Here is a 22,137-nt window from a genome sequence, read left to right on the forward strand (position 1 = left end):
TAGGGTCTATTAATTTTTTTAAATATATAAAGAATAAATCCACAAATAAGAAAATTAATTAATAAGCGCACAATAGTCTTTTTAGGTAAGACAGAGACGAAACACATAACAAAAATAAACAGTAGAGATCATCCGAGTTAAAAAAATAATCAGTAGGGATCATCCAAAGAGATATAGATATGTAGGGTCTATTAATTTTTTTAAATATATAAAAATAAATACATAAATAAGAAAATTAATTAAAAAATAGAGTAAATTACACGAATGGTCCCTATGGTTTGGGGTAATTTGCACATTGGGTCCCTAACTTATTTTTTTAACTCGGAAGGTCCTTACTAATTGTTTTTGTTACGCACTTGGTCCCTACTGTTTGCTTTTATTACGCGTTTGGTCCCTGTCTTACTTAAAAAGACTATTATTTATATAGAAAAAAATGGTGGGGTAGGTAAATAAGGTGAGGGGAGTGGAGTTGGGGGTGTGTTTATTTAAATAAATTAAAAAATCAAAGGAAAATTAGTATTTTTAGGTAAGACAATGACCAAACGCGTAACAAAAACAAACAGTAGGGACCTTTTGAGTTAAAAAAATAAGTTAGGGACCAAACGCGCAAATTACCCTAAACCATAAGGACCATCCGTGTAATTTACTCTAAAAAATAAATTAATAAGGGCACAAATGTCTTTTTAGGTAAGATAGGAACCAAACGTGCAACAAAAATAAACAGTAGGGACTATCCAAGTTAAAAAAAATAAGTTAGGGACCAAAAACGTAAATTCCTACAAACCACAAGGACCATTTATGTAATTTACTCTTACTTTTCGTTTTGTTCATATTTGGGTAACTAATTTTTTTATACACATCTAGGTAACAAACTTATCAAAAGTGTTCAAAACTTCGATGTAACCTGCTACAGCAAGGCATAATGGTCATATGTGAACACTTTCAACAAGTTTTTTTTTACCTACATGGGTACAAAAAAAAAAGATAGTTACCCATATATAAACATACCAAAAGTTAATTATCTTGATAAGTCATTTTCCTGTATTGATTAATGTGTATGTAAAAATATGCAATATAGAATATTAACTAAAAGCATGCAAAATATTTATTACGTTGTTTTAGAAAAAAAAAAAAAAAAACATAATTTATTTAATTTCAAATAATGGCGTCGCATTAGTTGTGCACATTGGGACAAGACAATTACTGATGCCGCATAAAGCCCAAATAACTAACGCGTTCAAACATAAGAAAACGGCGCATTAACGGCCCATATCATATAACGCAACAAACACAATTTATTCCAGCCCACCTCCTAGTAAACATTTTGACAAGTTTACCTTTGTTAGACCTAGTGGTATACATATCACCAAGCAAATCGTGGTCTAGCTGGCCATGAGAAAGTCTCATGCATGCCACCCTGATGTTTCGTGGTCAGGCATGGTCGTGCTCATCCACGCTCCCGACGCTCCCGACGACGAAATCAAACGAAGAAGTTGATTGGTAGTTGGTTTATTTGGCCGTTGAACAGCTATTTTGCCCGTTTGTTTATTATTTTTTTTTTCAAACTCAATTCACTATATAAATAAACCTTCTATTTTCACCAAAACTTACACCTAATTCTAACCTTGATTCTCTAAAACCACAAAACACATATACATGGATTCCACAAAACATATTGAATTTTTAAAAGCTTTTGACTCGGATGACGACGTAGAATTCGTCGACACATTCTTCAACATTGTGCAATACATTCACGATGAAGAAAATTTGAATGCAGCTCGTACAAGGGCGGTCGTCAATCGTGATCGCCAAGTCGCACATGACTTATTGGTACTTGATTACTTTGCCGATAATTATCTTTATAACGACGACTCGTTCAAAGTCGTTTCCGTTTGAATAAGTCTATATTTTTACGTATTAGTAATGCTTTAGAATCTCGTTATGATTTTTTCAAACAAAAACCCGACGCTAGAGGAAGAATGAGTTTTAGTAGTATATAAAAATGTGTGGGTGCTCTTAGGTATTCGGGATATGGTATAGCATTTGATGCATCTGACGAATTCTTGAAAGTATCCGAGAGGACCGCAGTTGAATGTGTAGATTGGTTTTCTGCATGTGTTTATGAGGTTTTTCACGAAGAATATTTGTGCAAACCTATTCAACGTGATATTGAGATATTATATTCAGCTCATGAAGATGGGCATGGATTTCCGGGTATGCTTGGCAGTCTAGATTGTACGCATGTGGCTTGGGAAAAATGTCCAACTGCATGGCGTTGTCAGTTCACTCGAGGAGATATATGTGAACCAACTAAATCCTAGAAGCTGTTGCATCTCAAGATTTGTGGATATGGCATGCATTTTTTGGAGTAGCAGCGTCTAACAACGACCTTAATGTTCTTGGCCAGTCTCCACTTTTCAACGATATTTGGACCGACAAAGCACCTTATATGACATTCACGGTGAACGGGAACGCGTATAAATACGGTTACTACCTTGGTGATGGGATATACCCGAATTATTCTACATTGATGAAGACATACTCAGTTCCTCGAAGTGAAAAGGCAAAGTTTTTTACAAAAAAACAGGAATCGGTGAGAAAGGATATCAAGAGGGCATTTGGAGTGCTTAAGCAGACATGACATGTAGTGAAATATGCTACACGACTCTGGGATAAAGAAAGAATTAAACGAATGATCATAGCATGTATTATAATGCATAATATGATTATTGAAGATGAAGGTCGAGCGATTTGCACGTATGATCCGAACGACATTGTCGTTCCAATCGAGGAGTTCGTACCCGAAACGAATGCATTTTTAGAGCGAGTTGTTGAAATTCATAACAGTGAAACGTGTTTCAATCTTCGAGAAGATATCGCAGAACATTTGTACTAACATAACATGAACGACGATTATGTTTTTTATATGTATGTTTCTTTGTTTTTTTAATTATTGTAATTTTTTTTTCTAGATTAGCTAAGTAATGTAGTTTGAAGTTGTAATTTTATTTTTATAATTAATGAAACACTAGTTTAAAAAAATGAATGTTTTTTAATTATAAAAAATGTAATTTTATTGTATTTTTTAATTAAAAAAATAAAAATAATGATGTGGAGTGGTGTGTTAGTGGTCTCATGATAGTGGTAGGGGAATGTGGTGCTGATGTGGCACCCACCACATATGTGGTATGTGGTGGGTATAACGGATGACCTTACAACTTACAACAAGTGGTCGATAAATTATCTAACCGTCCTCGTTGAAATTGGAGTCTTCGTGGATCACAACCATTTCTTCCTATTCTAATAAAAATTAATAGTTTTATTCTTCTACTGACAAGTGTCATTATATTATAATAGTCTTCATTAATATTGTATGTCCATTATCATGCCACTTGTCAACATATTAATTACATATTTCAAATTTAAAAATTTAAAATTTCCACCATAATTACATTAAATTTTAAATTTTAAATTTTTTCACTTTAATTATATTAAATTAATAACATTAGATTTAAAAATAAAATAAAATAAATATAGATTATAAGGTGATATAACTTCACGTATTTATTTAAATCAATGATTATGATTTTATATAACTTAAAAAATATTTCTTAGGTAATGATTTATTTAAAATAATTGATTAATAATTTTGATTTTTTAATATGAAAGTTTAATTGGTTTTATAACTATGGTTTTCACGGGTTATAAACTAGTGTGTGTGTGTGTATATATATATATATATATATATATATATATATATATATATATATATATATATATATATATATATATATATACTAGTGAATTTTAGAGGTCCGTGCTGAGCACGACCCACATAGGATAATTTTGGAATTTAAAAAAAGTTTTGCAATATCTAATCTTAAAGGGTTTTAAATGAATTACATTTTGTTAGAAGCCCACTTTTCATGTTTTCAGCAAATTCAACTTCAAAATACCCAAAAAATGGATAATGTAATTAATTTGTTACGATGTAAAAGAACAAGACAAAGTACAATGCTATAATAATAAACACATACACATTCACACACACACACATTCACACAGACATTATACTTTGTAAAGCAATATGCAACTATAACAACGTGCTTGTAAAATACAATGCTTTAATATGAAAAAAATGAAATATACAAAAACTAAAAATAATTTATAGAAGTTCTATTACATTTTTGTGTTGTTAATTATTTACACTAGTACACAAGTCATTTAATAGTGCGGGTGATTTTTATTTTTTTGACTATGTCCCTTCTTAAAATTGTACACTACTACACTAGTACACAAGTCATTTTTATGTTCTTAATTATTTACACTAGTACACTAGTATACAACGTATTTTTTTAAAAAATAAATTATTTACAATAGTACACAAATCATTTAATAGTGCGAGTGATTTTTATTTTTTTACTATGTCCCTTCTTAAAACTGTCTTATTAAATATCTACAACATCAAAAAATAAGATAACTGAATCATAAAATAGTTTTTTTTTAGTAAGGTTTCCCAAAATCACACCATTAAAGTATTTTCTGATGTGGTTTCCCAAAATTGCACCAAAAAAACCGTACCAAAAAACAATTACAACCGCTCCAAAAAAATAATTCGCACTAAAAAACATTGAACCGTACAAAAAAAACAATTCTCACTAAAAAACATTGAACCACAACATTAAACTTTCCTCTAAAAAATTCATTCGAATTTTTCATTTCGCGCGAGATCCCTCCAAATTTTGTTCGAAATTTTCATGTGGTACAAAAATTTAATTCAATATTCCTTCTTTTATATAATGTTGGAGATGCAACCTCTTCTCATAATTATAGATTTGTCGATTCCATGCTTGAAAATGCATGTGAGGTATGTTCATTGTTTATCTTTTTTTCATTAATGACATTTGGGACTTTATTTTTCTCTTATTAATTGTTAACATATGTCCTATTTTAAGTTTTAACGGTGTTTTCTTGTTCTGAATCTTTAGAGATGTTTCTTCTTCCATAATATATATCCAAGAAAGGATCTAAAGACTTATGATGTTGCTTCAGTGACTTTCAATCAATGGTTATGGATCTACTTTTTGCAGAGTGAGTTTTAAGATGTTGTTGAAAAAAAATTGAAAGCAACGTTGATTAAATGTGATTTCCCAAGAACAAATTTTTAATTGGTAGAGAAAAAGAATTTGTCGAGATTGAAACCACTCTTTTTAGAGAAACTAAAAAGGAACAATTGGAACCTCTAATGGACCTACAGTTGATGAATTAATAGGTAGAAAGTTCAAAAACTAGATTATGATATTACGATTCAACCATTGATTGAAAAAGAGGCACCGAACATACCTAAATACAAGAAAATGAAACTTCATAAGTAGCGCGGTGTGCTTCAATGGAGAACCTGTTAATTGGTGTGGTTTTAGCTAGCTATTTTTAGGTTGTTTTGACTATTTTTTTGGTGCAATTTTGGCTATTTTTTTGTGTAGTTATGGTACCACACCATTAAATAAGGGTATTTTTTATTCGATATTTTTTGGTACGGTTCAATACCCGCATCAATTAATCATTTTAACCGCATCAACAAATGTTTTTTGTACTAGTGTTAAATAGATAAAGAACGAAAGAAAAATAAAAAATAAATAGATAAGAGTATTACAGTAATTTCACTTTTCAGAGGGACTAAATCCACATAGAAACATGGCAAAAAAAAAATACATACACATAGATCATTTTTGAAGTTTTGTCAAAATGATCTCTTTGTTTTATTTGAAAATAAAATAACATATACAATTATAATGGTAAATAAATTTAAAAATACCCCATAATGGTAAATACTTTTCTTATATGCTACCTTTTGATGTAAATTTAGGTTTTTATATAAAGAAACATGCAAACTTATAATAAAATAAGCATAATAAATCTAAATTTTTTATCTTCAAATCCAAAAAAATCTGAAAAAGAAAGTACATTGCTACATCCAGAAGAAGTCTTGTGAACTAAGAGAAAAAAAGGAAAATGACTTAGGAAGGTAATTAACTTTTCAGTAAGTTTACATCTGGATAACTATTTTTTTTTAAATATATAAAAAATAAATACATAAATAAGAAAAATTAATTAAAAAATAAATTAATAAGGACACAATAGTCTTTTTAGGTAAGATATAGACCAAACGTGCAATAAAAATAAAAAATAGGGACCATCCGAGTTAAAAAAAAGTTAGAGACCAAAAGTACAAATTCTCCAAAACCACATTGACCATTTGTGTAATTTACTCTTACTTTTCGTTTTGTTTATATTTGGATAACTATCTTTTTTTGTACACATCTAGGTAACGAACTTGTTGAAAGTGTTCACATCTAGAATGTAACCTGCTACAGCCGGTAATAATGGTCATATGTGAACACTTCCAACAAGTTTGTTACCTAGATGTGTACAAAAAAAATGATTACTTAGATATGAACTTACTGAAAAGTTAATTACCTTCACAAGTCATTATCCTAGAAAAAAAAAAGACCTAAAAAGTATTTGGCATTATGTGCATGTATATATTTTTTTTAAGTTAATCACTATAAACATAACCAATTATATACAAACCAAAAGAATGAAAAATTGTTAACTTGAGATAAGTAGATAACTAATATTAAGAGTTATAATGGCAATATGGCATCCATCCAATAAAATCCATACAAATTTGGTTGCGAAATAATGAATTACGGTAAAACAAAAACAACAATGAGCAAAAGATATGGAGAGAGAAAAGAAGATGGAAAAGGAAAATGAAACAATTTTAAGTCCTGTTAATTTTCTTGTGAACCTGGTCCAGCACACACAAATCGAATCACAAATCCCTGATACTCAACTTTCACACAATAATTCACTAAATTCTTCAAATCAGACATATTTTGCTAACTAACTGTTTAATAACTGTCTACAGATACTTGGCAAATTGTAAACTTATCTTGAAATAAAATTAAAGAAAATCTGAAGATCGAGAAACATTAGGGCTTGACCCTCATTTGAAATCACATGTTTCTCGTGAGAAGGTCAATATTTAAATTTCAACAGGAATCAACCAATCTTCTTGGAGTGGCCGAGTCTCATTTTCGGCGACTTTTTCTTTTGTTTAGTTAGAAAGAAGTAAAAATACAACATGACCCCCTACACTATAACTTTACTATAATTAACACCTCATAGTTCTCACTAATCACAAGTTTAGTCCTATAAACTGCTTCTTAATAAAAAATGCCAATAAAAGAACTAGCTTATTATTGTGTTAGCATTTTATCTTCTAATTTGGTCAAACAACTTCACATATAATTATTTGTGTTTATTGCAATGCATTTTTTTGGCGAGACCATTAAATTACCATATAATCCAGGTATTTTTTTTCTAAAAGATAACACATTTGATATAGTTTATTAATAAATTCATGGAACTTTTTACCTAATTTTTCCAAATTACCCATATGCTCATTCTACTATATATATATATATATATATATATATATATATATATATATATATATATATATATATATATATATATATATATATTTATCTCAAGTTTTATTTTTCATTTAATTTATGTTATCAGCTAAGTTATAATTTACAAACTATATTTCAACTAAAAGTTAGTTTTTAAGCTAATATGTCAAACACAAGGTTAAGCACGCTAAAATCTTAACGAATGAAGTGGAAAAGGTAATCAAATCAAATGGTTTGATTGGTGTACTAACCCTTTTCGGGTATGGTTGTATCTTTCTTCCAGCCATTAGCTAGCTTAATTTCTCTAATAAAAGCTTTTTTGTTGTTCAAAAAAAATGTCAAACACAAACATTTGCCATTTTATATATTTTGTTAGATTATTATTCAAAAGCTAAACTAAAAAAATTAGTTTTTAAGCTATTCAGTCAAAGATAAAAAGTATTATTGGCTTAGTTATGATTTTAGAAGTTCAGTGACCAAATTATAATTAACCAAAAGTAATTTACCTTTTAAAAAATAATTAGTTTTATACTCTAAAATTTGAACTTTTTAGAGGATATGAACAACTGTGCAATCCGTATTTATAGGTTGTTATCTTGTTATTAAAAGGATAAATTAATGGATAATTTGTAAATTTAAACTTAGTCATACTACTATTTTTGGGAGACTAAGAAGTTATCCGATTAAAGTAGAACTAGATAGGCGCTTATAAATACCTATTTCATTTCCATGCTGTGGTGAATTCATACATCATAATCATTCTCATCTTTTCTGAATCTTTTTCGTTTGGATTTCAAATATGGTGATGAGTAATGAGAGGATACGGACGATTGTTGGACTCATTGGTATGTTTTCTTCGAATCTCTATAATTTTTTTTTTCTAATTAACTGCTCGCTTGGTGATTTCATGGTGGATCGATTAATCGTTCCTATATATACGTTATATATATGTATTTAGAACATTTTGATATAGATTTAGATTTTTTGACTGTTGTTTCTTTATAAAATGCATATGTTTATGTACGTACTTGTCAGAGTTTCAGATAAATTGTTCTGAAACCGACATTAAAAACGTATGTATTGAGATTTCATTGATTTTTGATGTTTACATTTGTTTAAATAACTGGAAACAGATTGTGAAATTCATATTATTTCATAACCTTTTTACGTTTTACTGATTACATGCAGATGTGAATATGAATTGTGAATAGATTAGTTATTAGTCGATAAATTACTTGCTATGAATTGGTAGTATAATTATTTGTTGACGCATGAAATGAAATGAAATTTAATTTTTTTTATTGTCTCTTCCGTTTTATCAATCGGTAATATATCTGGACGATCAATAATCATCACTAATTCGTGTTCATAACTTTCTCTTCCACAGGGAATGTCATCTCTTTCGGCCTGTTTATCTCTCCCTCGTAAGTTCATTTATATTGATTTATACACCTCAACTTGTTGTTTGTTCTATATATCAATGCGATAGCAACATATATGTAATGATTTATACACCTCAACTTGTTGTTTGTTCTATATATCAATGCGATAGCAACATATATGTAATCAAACTGAAAAATCACAGGCCAACGATATGGAGAATCTTTAAGAACAAAACAGTAGAAGAATTCTCACCAGACCCTTACATAGCTTGTGTAATGAACTGTTTGCTATGGATTTTCTATGGCTTACCTATCAATCATCCAGATAGCACTCTTGTCATCACCATTAACGCTACTGGTCTAGTATTGGAGCTCATCTATCTAAGCTCATTCATCATTTATGGTAAAAGTGCACATAGGGTACGTACTTCACTACTTTATTACTTCTTTCTAATTTTCATATCAAAATTAATAATATCTAAACTTTTTTTAATTAATCTTCTCCTACAGAAAAAGATCTTTAGCTGGTTAGCTGCGGAGCTTGTTGTTCTTGGTGCAATTGCAGGTTTTGATTTGGGATTCTTTCATACTCATGATAAGAGATCAACCTTCGTTGGGATTTTTTGTGTGGTGTTTGGTATCCTCATGTACACTTCCCCTCTAACTATCATGGTATGTTTTCGTTTCTCTTTTGCATAAATCAGTAATTCAACATTTTTGATTGATTTCATTTATTTTGAAAAACCAACAGTGGAAAGTAATAACAACAAAGAGTGTCGAATACATGCCATTCTATCTTTCATTAGCTGCGTTCTTGAACGGTTGTTGCTGGACGACTTATGCTCTTCTCAAATGGGATTGGTTCATTCTGGTAATTAATGAATCTGTTAAATGTTTTCAATTAATGTTCTTCATCCAATAAATTAAAAACTAATTAAATCTTAAATGCTAAATTTTGTATTTTGAAATTACAGATTGCGAATGGTACTGGGGCTCTTTCGGGGTTTGCACAACTTATTTTATATGCATGTTTCTACCGAACAACTCCGAAGAAGAATAGCAAAAGGCCGGAGTCTGAAGTTCAAATGGCTTGAAATGAGGACCTTTCGTACCCTTTTGATATAATGTGAATTCAGATTTGGATTTGTAGATTTTTGAAGGTACGTATGAGGGATTTTTTTTTAAAATAGTTTGTTTAATTAGGTTTTTGAGATTCTCTTTGAGTTTTTGGTCAAATTTGAATTTACTTTTATCATTTGCTTGGTTTTTTTGTTTGTTGATAATTTTTTTTTTCTTCCATTATAAAGTTAATTAAATGGATAACTTTTTATGGGATCATCACATATAAATTCTAATCTACTTTTTAAACTATTCATTAATTTAACCTATATTTCAAATGAGACTTAAAACTTCAATCTAAAATAAATTAAAAGGGATCTCACCGTACCGTCACCACTAGAAAATGAGAGAGGTTTGTCTAAAATCGTTCATGGGTAATAATTTATGAGAGATTTCCGACTGACTTTTCCATTGAAAATACGGATGACCGACTGAAATAAATTTGTTTTGACCACTTTGACTAATATAGTTTTTAGTGACATGATATTTCTATCACTAATCCATCATTAAAATGATTTTTTAAGTAAACAAATCATGCTAGAAACATGTGTTTGATCACTAATGAATCAATGATAATTTTACGTTCAATTATGTATCTAAGTCATTGGTCATGGTTAGGGTTGCAAACCATGCTTCCAATTATGTCTATTTTGATTTTGATGGAGCTTTGGCTTCTCAAACCCCAGATCCTTGATGGAATCTATGAAATGTTTTGTTCATGTATGATGCTAGAAACACATGGTTAATCACCATTGAATCATTACTTCATTGTAAAAGTTTTAGATTCCATCTCCATCGATGAAATGGTTATTTAAATCCCTAAACTCATGTCTAGTGTTGTACTTAAGCTTCATTAAGACGTAAATCTTCATGGAACATGTTATAAATGTAAATCTAGAGTGTCAATGTTAGTGGATTGTTCATATTTAACTCTAATCATTATTCCGCGGTGCCCCTTTGAAAATGTATTTGGAATTGGCAATTACAATGGTGGAAACACCATTAAATGGAATGGAGAGTTTTTAGAATAAGGTTCGACTAGAATGATTTCGAAAATGAAATGTGAAAGGTTAATCTAAAATGATTTGAGTGAGATAAACTAAGCTTTATAAAAACATTATTACAATTTCGTTGATGAAAATCAGAATCAACACAATGATTTTTTGGCTTATATTAACATAACTTAGATGTTTATTTTAGATTATTGTTTTGGAATATGAACGGATGAAATAAGATATAATTTAGACTAATATAATGGGTTATTGACATAAAAACCATTAAGTCTCTAAAAAAAATCGGTTTTAACTTAAGTCCTATTTTATATTTACTAATCCCCATATATTTGTAACGTTTTTGTCTCTCTCTCTCTCTCTCACACACACACACACACACACACACACACACACATATATATATATATATATATATATATATATATATATATATATATCGGGTCAAGTTGGTTGCCATTACATTACAATGAAGAAAACTTTAAAGTTTTCAAATTTTATTTTACATCTTTAGCCTCCAACTTGCTAGGGTTGGGATGTGAGCCATTGGAGGCACGAGACTTGTAGAATAACAACATACTTCTAGGGTCTTAATATTCAATAGTTGTTTGCAAATCATAGTAAGAACATAGATCCTTCAGGGTGCATGTGAACTTAGGGTTTATGTTTTTCTTCCAAAAAATAGACTTTTTCTAACATATAAAACCCATCAGTGGTATCAGAGTCATTGTTCTCATTGATCTTATACAAAGTTGAATAGATCAAAATTAGGGTTTATAGAAACTAAACCCTAAGGAGGCAAATTTTGAAATCTCCATAGGTTTCTTGACATCCTAGCCTCCACCCTAGTATTTTCGAAATTTAAAAGGGTTTTAGAAACCATTATAGTTAATAAACAATGATTCCTTCTTGATCTAGCTTTAGAAAGCAAGCACTAGAAGTCACGTGCCTCTAATGGCTCACACCCAAACCATAGCAAGTTGGAGGCTAAAGAGGAGAAAGGAGAGTAGGAAGGATTTTCATTTCTACCTCTTGTATAAGGGATAAACAAAATTGTGAACCCTTAGGAGGGTTTATATAGGTGATAGGGAGGCTAAGGATAAGACAATTTCCTTGGATAAGTCTTATCCCTTTTGCTTTCCCCTTAAGGCATCCAAGTTTCCTTAGAGCCCAAGAAAAACTCTACAAACCCTCTAGAAACACTATAACCATCTAGAATTTCATCCCCTCTTCTAGGAAGGTTCTAGAATTGGTCAATGTTCAACTTTTGAACATTGTCACCTTTAGTCCTTCCATTTTTAATTAACCAAACTAATCCTAAAATTAATTCCAATTAATTTTTGATTAATTCTTAGTTAAATAATACTATTTCTAATTAAGATATTAATCTCATAATATAGTAATAAATTATTTATTTTGATTTCTAATTAATTTATTAACTATATAATAAATTAATAATTTAGTCTCTCTCTCCAAAAAACATATCAGTCAATTACTAGGTTTAAGGGCAACTCAAAGGACCTCACTAATAATTCAAGATAATATTAATTTAGTTATTATCTTAGACACCTAATCCAAAAATTTCTCATTGTTCAAGTATTTTATATAAATTATAAAAGTATTCCATTGCAAAATCTCTTGATTTTATGATTTTATTAAATCTCGACTTTAACAAAAACCCAACAAGTGGTATCATGTCCTTTTCATGCGTGCATGGATTTTATTGATGAAATGAAAATATTTGGTTTATGGAAGCCATGTATGATTTTCGTGTTGTATGAAAAGTTCATGCAAGGATTATTTGGCAACATGCAATGATAGTTTTTTTAAGAGAGAATATGTGATCAAAGTTTTTTTTTTGGAAACTTAAATGCATTTGATCACATGAATGTTGCCTTAGAAAAATAAAATCTTATTTGATAATTTTCGTATGATTTTATGTGCATAAACAATCCATGGACCTTATGTAAATATTAGATTAGATTGTAATATAGTATAAGTACAGTAAATCTTTTGTAAATATTAAATTAGTTTGTAGTCTAGTGTAAGTACCTTAAAATGTAATAAGAAATGAAGATGAAGCAATTTTTAAGATCGAAAAGTGTTAGAATTTATTAATTTTAATAGCAGTGGAAAATGCAACCTTTTCTGTAAAGTGTTGCACCATATTTTGTGAAGCTGAAATAATATCTCCAAACACAACCTTTCTGTGAAGTGTTTCATGTTGCTGGAATGATATATAATTAATAGAGTATTCAACATCTTTCACGCATTGGATGTTTTCATAATTGGGAGATTCAACAACAACATTTCTTGAGGATTTTGGTCCTTATTTCCCTTTAGGAAATAAACTAGATATTTCATGTATACCTCATATGAAATATCACATTGTTATGGTTTGGTTTATACATTCATGTTTGTGTGTGATGATTGTATATTGTCATTTTGTTTGTATGGATGAAAAATGAGATTTTGCCTACTAAACAACCAAATAACTACACACATATCATCATGGATTTTTTTTTCTTTTCAAAACAATAATTTTTTATACATAAGATGCTAAAATCATATTTTTAAATAAAAAGGAGATTTATTCTAGAATATTAAAGTTTTGAAAATAAGCATTATTGGTTAAAATATATATTTTAAAACTCATGACAAACTCCAAGTCTAAAATAATAAAAGGTTATTAAAACACTAATATTAGTTCTAAACACACAAACTCAAAAGTTAATACAAGATATTGAAAGTTGAACTAAGATGAACAAATAAAAGAAAATATGATTTTTATAAAATGTACCATGCACTATTAGATACATGCAATATACATGATACAATATCTTTTTAAAATTAGAATTATAAAACATATAAATCCTTTATAACGTAAGTCCATGTCTTCCTCTTAAAAGACATTCACTCGTTACTTGTATAGTGATTGTGGGATAAAGGTCAGCTAACCCCTAGTATGTGCTTATTCTACATGCCTTTGAAGATGGATGACTCGATCGGGAATCTTTTGTGATAAAGGTCACCTAAGCATTAAAAACCTGAGGCATAGATGAAATCAAACACGCCAATTAACAAAAGGTTGTTAAGGATCCCATATGACTAGGAATTACATTTGGATGTAATCGGTAATCACCACTTACTTTGTTGAAATAAATAACAAGATAAGGATCACCTAACGAATTATTTTGATTTGCAACATTAGATCCTAGACTCTAATTAATTAATGTTTAAGGAAACAAAAAGGTATTAATTATTAAATATTTAAAACATCAAAAATTCAAAACAAATTTTGTTAAAATTTAGTAGATGAGAACTCAATCTAATCTCGTAACTATGCATCATCTTAATATTGTTGATCAACATGAAACAATAACATTCTAGGGGTACCACATTATCTAATGGATTTGTGTCTTGAGAGACAATCTCAAAAGAGGTAATAAATTGTACATTCTATAAGGTCTTATTCCTAAACAACCTGTAATTACCAGTAGAAGTGAACATAATGTTTGGTGGAAGCATTATTGTGATGCTGAAGATGTTTCAAAAATGATATTAGGTATAGTTATTGCTATCCTTTGGAAGGTACTGGAAAGCTTGGAAACATTTCATATGTTTTGTCAGCTTGAGCATATATTCCGTAAAATACAGTGATTTTTTGGTTAGAACCAGTTCATACATAGGAAAACTACAAGGATGAAGAGAGTCACCATGTGTGCTCTAAGAGGCCCTTAGTTCATGCAAAAGATAAGGCCCAAGAAATCATAGAAGACCTACATAGATGGATTATGTTTCTTCGATAGAGAAACAGGACACTGGAAGAGGAACTATCCCTCTTATTTGAAAGTAAAGTCTAGAGAGACTAGTACTTTAGGTATGTAATAGATAGAACTTATAATTTTCATTTAACACTCAAGTATTTGGTACGCAATATTAATCTTATATTTTTAAATGCTCGCAGATATTTCAAGAAGAGTAACCAACTGAGCATAAGCAAGATGGAACTACACTTTTGAAGTTTAGTTTATTATTTATGCTTAGAACATGAAGTAATTGTGCAGTAAAACAATATTTCTTTGGAACAATATATCTTTTAAATTTAGCCTGTTTGCCTATATATATATATATATATATATATATATATATATATATATATATATATATATATATATATATATATATACTAGTCGTTTACCCGCGCTAAGCGACGGGTGCGAATAATCTATTTCAAAAATTATTTTCTAGAGACGATTTTTTTTGGACAAATGAAAGTGGGGTGTGGTGGTGAGAGCTAGAGTTCTCTTTCGTCGACTGTGATGTGATGAAAGAAAGTGAGTGTAGAAAATAATAGAGGAATGAGTTCGGCTAGCTTCACATCCAATATTTAAAGGGCAAGAATCACATTCGATATTTAAGGGATAAGAATCACATTCGATATTTAAGGGATAAGAATCACATTCAATATTTAAGGGATAAGAATAAGCAAATTTGAATTTCGAAATGAGATAAACATAGTCAATCTTATGAAAAATTTTAAAAATTCAAAATCTGATCCTTTACTTTTTGACTTGTTGACCGGATAAGAATCACATTCGATATTTAAGGGATAAGAAAAAGAAAATTTGAATTTCGATATGAGATAAACATAGTCAATCTTATCTTAAATTTTAAAAATTCAAAATCCGATCTTTGAATTTTTGACTTGTTGACCGGATAAGATTTATAATTTTTAGATGCATAAATTGATTATACGTATTGCTTTATGGTTTGTACGACTTAATTTTAAGCGTTTGACCAAATATGCTTTATAAGGTATAATAGATAATATATATATATATATATATATATATATATATATATATATATATATATATATATATATATATGATATAGATCCGGTAAGAATTTTTTTTTGGTAGAAGGTAAGAAGTTTTTTTTTCTACATGCTTTTCTGACGAACAAAAGAAATGAATCACTAGATGAATCAAAAATAACTTGATTCACCAAAAAATATCTAAAAAAACACACTGATGATTCATTTATACAATGATTTCGTTGTTATTCAGTAAAATTGTCATAAAAGTGAATTTTTTCTTAATTTACTTAAAAATGAATTATGAAGATGTTTTTTTGGAAATTTTTTCTTGTGAATCATCTTAGCTTTGAATCATCTAATGATTCAGTTTGTATGTTCGCTAAAAAAATATGTAGAAAAAAAACTTCTTACTTTCCTACCAAAATTTTCCTTCTTATTTGATCTTGACTCTATATCTATATCTATCTATCTATCTCTCTCTCTCTCTCTCTCTCTCTCTCTCTCTCTATATATATATATATATATATATATATATATATATATATATGTCTCAGTTAATGTCACAACTGAGAAATTTTAGACCTAGCAAAGTCCAAACCCTAACCAAGTACTAGTGAAACCACATTGCAATCCTCGTTGCTTTGTATCCTCTATAGCCTTGAAGGCTTATTTATAAGCTAATAACTAAGCATAGTTTGAAACCTAAGTTGATTTATGTTAGAATAAATTAATATAGGGCAAAAGTTTAAAGCTTAAACCATAAAGTAATACCTTAACTAAAGTTTTCGGTCTTAAGCTTCTAGAACCATGGAGTTTTTGGCATAGGGATTTAATGTCAAGTAATTTACAGTCCAAGGAATTAAAGTACAAAGTTTTTTTCGATTGTGAGTCAAAGAATCATGGGTTTTCGGTCAACACATGACTGAAATCTCTAAAGCTAAGCCTTTAGGGTCGTAAACACAAAGATATAGGACCGAAATCTCTGGTGTTCTAGATAGAAACTTGGCCGCAAACACCCTATAATATCTATTTATTTAGTCATTTAGGCGGTGATACTCTTTCCAAGATGATAAGTTACATTTCCCAAAGTAAACATCACTATCATATATATATATATATATATATATATATATATATATATATATATATATATATATATATGTCAACCGAAAACCTCACTCATTTCATACACATTCTCTACGAAAACATCACATATTCTCTCAAAACTCTTAGGCCTTTCTTCAAGTCTTCAAGCAGTCACATTCAAATATTCATAGTTTTGCCTAGATTACCTTCACATCTCCTTATTATTCAACAAGAACACTTCATACATTCAACCAAATTTCCTAGGAAAACATCACTTAAATTAATTCTTAGGAATTAATTTGGTAAGTTCCTATTACCTTCTAGTGTTTATTTAACACTTTCAATTTTTGGATTAACGGATTTAAACACAATAGTATGTGTTAAAATATTTTCAGGAATTTTGGAAATTATACGTGTTCTAACCCGATGATCATCGCGACCAAGTTATAACTAAGTCTAAAACTTACCAACTCTATATATACAAAGGAATAACAGAATCAAACATAAAGTTTAAAATACTATAGGAGTATTTTATGATAGTATACAATAACAACAAGTTTAGAAACCTATCAACTTCATATACCAAGAAGCTCTAGAATCATATGTATAATTAAAATACTATAGGAGTATTTTAGGTACTATAACTAACTTATGTGAAAATTCAAAGACCCTTATTGGTAGGTCTATAATTACTGAGTGTATACGTTAAGGTTATATATAATTGAGATTTTATAGACTTAGAATTTGTGATCGTCGCTCTACTACCTGTTCCTTGTTCGGTTGTTGTCTTAGAGTAGGATCACTTATTCGAAGGTCTATTTTGATCTTGGTTATATATAATCTGTATACACCACGCGACTATAGGAGGACTCGGTAAGGATCATCATAAAAATCTCAATAGAGATACTTTTATTAATCTCATAGATTCTTTAGACACTCCTATTCTCGCACAAACGATATATTTAGACATCATAACCTCACTAGAACAGCCAAGCGAGTGAACTTAGGATGAACCAAAAGAGGGTTTATGAGGAGAATCCCGAGAAATAACCGAACGAAGAGAAAAGCTCTAGAGAGATCATTAACGAACCTTATCCTATCGGGATCAAAATAGAAAGCACTCTATATGTCACAATAGTAATTTATAAATTGGTATAACCTAGTGAGTTAGTGATTACGCTACTCGCACTATGTGTTAAGTTTACCGTACCCCTTCATCACAACTAGTAATGATAAAATCAAGAGAGATACTCCCTTCCAAAACCTATGAAACTCGATCAACTTAAAGATTTCAATATCTATACCCTATTTAGTTAAACTTAACATTTGTACAAAACCTATTTCTACTCTCTACCATGAATACATCATAAGGATGTAGGTCGAAACATTGAGAGTCATACAGCAAAACGAGAAATTTTTGTGTATATATAAATAGATAAAGTACAACTAGCAACAACCACAGTTACTTACGATCTCATTTCACATCATTTAACAGAATCACGTCTTCACATGGAAATAACCGACCAACCAACGAAACCCCCATTCTACATATAGACTCCGCTACATTCCACACCACCGTAACAGCTGTTGTGACAGCTGTCATGGCGCAATTCAACGCTAACAACACAAACAAAAATGGAAATAGTGTCGACAATTCAAACCGTAGTAACAACCAAGGAAACCAATGAGTTTCGGTCGTCAAGGGCACCCTTGACCATAAACCTAAGAGCAAGAAATAAGAGTTTTGGAATAAAAAGGAGCGCAAATTATCTCAAAGACTTGCCAGGAGACAACAATCTGTGGCAACCCTTGTAGCCACAACATCTGCCACTCCAATACAAGCCAGTCGATATGCTGGAACACTACCGAAGTGCAAAAATTGTGACTTCCATCACAAGGGATTCTGTCGGGAGTTGCATTGCAAGAACTACAACAAGAGTGGGCACATTGCCCTCTTTTGTAGGACTTCGGCCCAACACATCACTTCAACCACCAATGTCGGAGAAAGACCAGTGTGTAATGCATGTGGTGCAATGGGACTTAACACCTGTTACCATAAGAAGTTCCGACATTATTCTATGAAACCCGATCAACTTAAAGATTTCAATATCTATACCCTATTTATTTAAACTTAACATTTGTACAAAACCTATTTCTACTCTCTACCATGAATACATCATAAGGATGTAGGTCGAAACATTGAGAGTCATACAACAAAACGAGAAATTTTTGTGTATATATAAATAGATAAAGTACAACTAGCAACGACCATAGTTACTTACGATCTCATTTCACATCACTTAACAGAATCACGTCTTCACATGGAAATAACCGGCCAACCAACGAAACCCCCATTCTACATATAGACTCCGCTACATTCCACACCGCCGTAACAGCTGCTGTGACAGCTGTCATGGCACAATTCAACGCTAACAACACAAACAAAAATGGAAATAGTGTCGACAATTCAAACTGTAGTAACAACCAAGGAAACCAATGAGTTTCAGTCGTCAAGGGCACCCTTGACCACAAACCTAAGAGCAAGAAATAAGAGTTTTGGAACAAAATGGAGCGCAAATTATCTCAAAGACTTGCCAGGAGACAACAATCTGTGGCAACCCCTGTAGCCACAACATCTGCCACTCCTATACAAGCCAGTCGATATGCTGGAACACTATCGAAGTGCAAAAATTGTGACTTCCATCACAAGGGATTCTGTCGGGAGTTGCATTGCAAGAACTACAACAAGAGTGGGCACATTGCCCTCTTTTGTAGGCTTCGGCCCAACACATCACTTCAACCACCAATGTCGGAGAAAGACCAGTGTGTAATGCATGTGGTGCAACGGGAAATTTCAAGAGAGATTGTCCAACAAAGAGGAATGACGGATGAGAGGGAGGAGTTTAACGACAAGACGTAAAGAAGCAACGAGGAACCTATTGGGATTTTTGGTACATTTTTCGGATAACAATAATTAAGCATTGAATTTTCACAAAAGTTTTTGACAATTAAAATCAAAATCATAAATTGCCTTCTCATTCAAATAAAACACATCATCTACTCTAATAAATGAAGGTTTTTTTGCCACATGTCATCTTCTCCTTCATTTGGACACATGGCATTTTCTAAAAATTTTAAATTTTCTATTTTCCACTTGTCATTTTGTTGTATTTTTCATTTTATTAAATTAAAATTCCACATTTAATATATAAGGTAATATATATGTAAAGTATTTATTAGAAAAGGTTTATATATGTAATGTATTCAATACATTAAAGCCTCATTAATTTTAATAATTCAAAAAATTTCTCATTTTTTTTATGAATTCAAATATTTCAAATTGTTAAAATTTTAAATTTATTTTTTTTTTAAATAAACCCATGTAATACATGAGTCTCACACCTAGTTCATATAAAAACTAAGGATCCTTATAGGTGAGTTGTGATGGCTTACTGTAGCATTAGAGTCATATATAGTTGAGATTTTGCAGGCTTAGAGTGAGTGATTCCGCCTTATTTCCTGTTTCTTGTTTGATTATGGATTTAGGCAGGGTTACTCAGTCGACTGTCTTCTCAATCTTAACTGTGTACGATTTTTATACACTAAGCGATTATAGAGGGACTTTGTAGGGATCATATTACGAGATTTCATCATTTATTATCGGAGCATTCTTAACAACTATATTCGCTAAATGCAGTACAAATATTCACAGTAAAAATAATAAGGATAAAACAGAAAGCACTAAAGACATAAACATAGAATACACCATCGCTCTAAACAATCATTCCTTCCAAATCAACTTAACACCTGTTACCATAAGAAGTTCCGACATTATAATTTGAAATGGATTGGCTTGGTCCTCACCATACCAATTTCATGTGCTACCAAAAAGACCCTCCGGCTTAACCGACCGTCTAACAAAATCTTTTCAACCTATAATGACAAACCCGACATAAACCTTCGTATCGTATCTTGCTATAAAACTCAGAAGTATCCATGTGAGGGATACCACGCCTTCCTAACTCACTCCATAGATAGAAAATAGAAGCGAAAAACACCTAAGATGTTCTGGAAGTCTGTAACCTTCTCGAAGTAGTCTCTTGTAGGGAGAGCGAGATATTTGTGTATAGATCTATTTGGGAGTGACACTCCAACATCCCAACTTTTAGCTACAGTCAGGCCGGTAGGCCTGGGGTGTAACGCCCGTGTTTCTGGGCTAGACATTAATGTTGATGTAATAGTCTAGGTTAACCTTTGCAACTCATTTTGAAATAATAAGAATGTATTATTTGAGTATTATGTGTTTTATGCTTAATTGAATTAAGAATAAAAATAAGCATAAAAATAAAATGTTAGATAAAAACAATATCGATACATGAAGACGTAGTAGTCATGGCGAGGATTTCGAATATATAAAGAATGCCGAAATCCGAGTTATACGAAGAAGTTATGACCTGTCGAAGTTTCGCGACAGAACCGGTACGACACTGCGTGACGTAAATAGTGAATTTATGTTAGAGTGATATTTAGCCTTACTAATCTAAACGAAAGTCATAGAATTTATTAAACCGAGAGCGTACGTAATAAGAACGTCCAAATCTGACTTCTTATGAGGAAGTTATGATTTTTCTAAGTTTCAGTTTAGCAGTTTGCAGCCCGACGTTCAGATTTGAGATCGAGTGATTTCTAGCCGAAACAATCTAAACGAGAATCGAAGATCTCGTCGATATTAGTGCAACGGTAAAAAGACAGACGAAAACGGACGTCAGATGAAGAAGTTATGAATTTCTAACGGAGTTTTTCCTGCCTCGACCTACTAAAAATAAAATAATAAATATAAAGTCAAAACTAGCCGACGGAGTCTAAACGAGAGTTGTAGAGCATAATCTCACCTATGCGTGGATATAAATAACGTCGAAAACGGAGATTGTATGCGAAAGTTATGAATTTCTGAAGTTCGAGGCACGCATAACGAGGAGGGAACGCCCCGCGTTCAATTGGGGAACGCCCTGTGTTCAATACTTTGTTCCGGAGTGGCCACGTCGATGCTAACTCAATGGTTAAGGGTAGGGACGGAACCCCAATCCTACACACCATGTTCGAAGGGAACGCCTAGCGTTCGAGGAACGCCCTGCGTTCCTTTGGGGAACGCCCTACGTTCGTGACAGACTTCAACACTATAAATAGATCACAAAGCCAGCCATTTGTGGTTGCCAAATCTCTTATCTCTCTCTCCT

The 22,137-nt window shown here is 31.0% G+C and overlaps 2 protein-coding genes across 2 annotated transcripts; both read left to right on the plus strand.

Annotated features, from left to right (window-relative positions):
- The first annotated feature begins 1,656 nt into the window (after positions 1-1,656).
- On the plus strand, positions 1,657-2,641 carry LOC145099867 (uncharacterized). Its single transcript, XM_079037371.1, has 3 exons — positions 1,657-1,874; positions 2,021-2,214; positions 2,322-2,641. The coding sequence occupies exons 1-3, from the start codon at positions 1,657-1,659 to the stop codon at positions 2,639-2,641; spliced, it is 732 nt and encodes a 243-aa protein (XP_078893497.1).
- Positions 2,642-8,246: 5,605 nt separating this feature from the next.
- LOC145100812 (bidirectional sugar transporter SWEET6a-like) lies at positions 8,247-10,118 on the plus strand. Its single transcript, XM_079037940.1, has 6 exons — positions 8,247-8,326; positions 8,869-8,905; positions 9,067-9,283; positions 9,374-9,535; positions 9,615-9,734; positions 9,838-10,118. Exons 1-6 carry the CDS (start codon positions 8,281-8,283, stop codon positions 9,955-9,957), a joined length of 702 nt encoding a protein of 233 aa, XP_078894066.1. The 5' UTR covers positions 8,247-8,280; the 3' UTR covers positions 9,958-10,118.
- Positions 10,119-22,137: the final 12,019 nt, after the last annotated feature.

Source organism: Lactuca serriola, chromosome 4, assembly GCF_051521515.1.
Source record: "Lactuca serriola cultivar US96UC23 chromosome 4, Lser_US96UC23_V15, whole genome shotgun sequence".
NCBI lineage: Eukaryota > Viridiplantae > Streptophyta > Magnoliopsida > Asterales > Asteraceae > Lactuca > Lactuca serriola.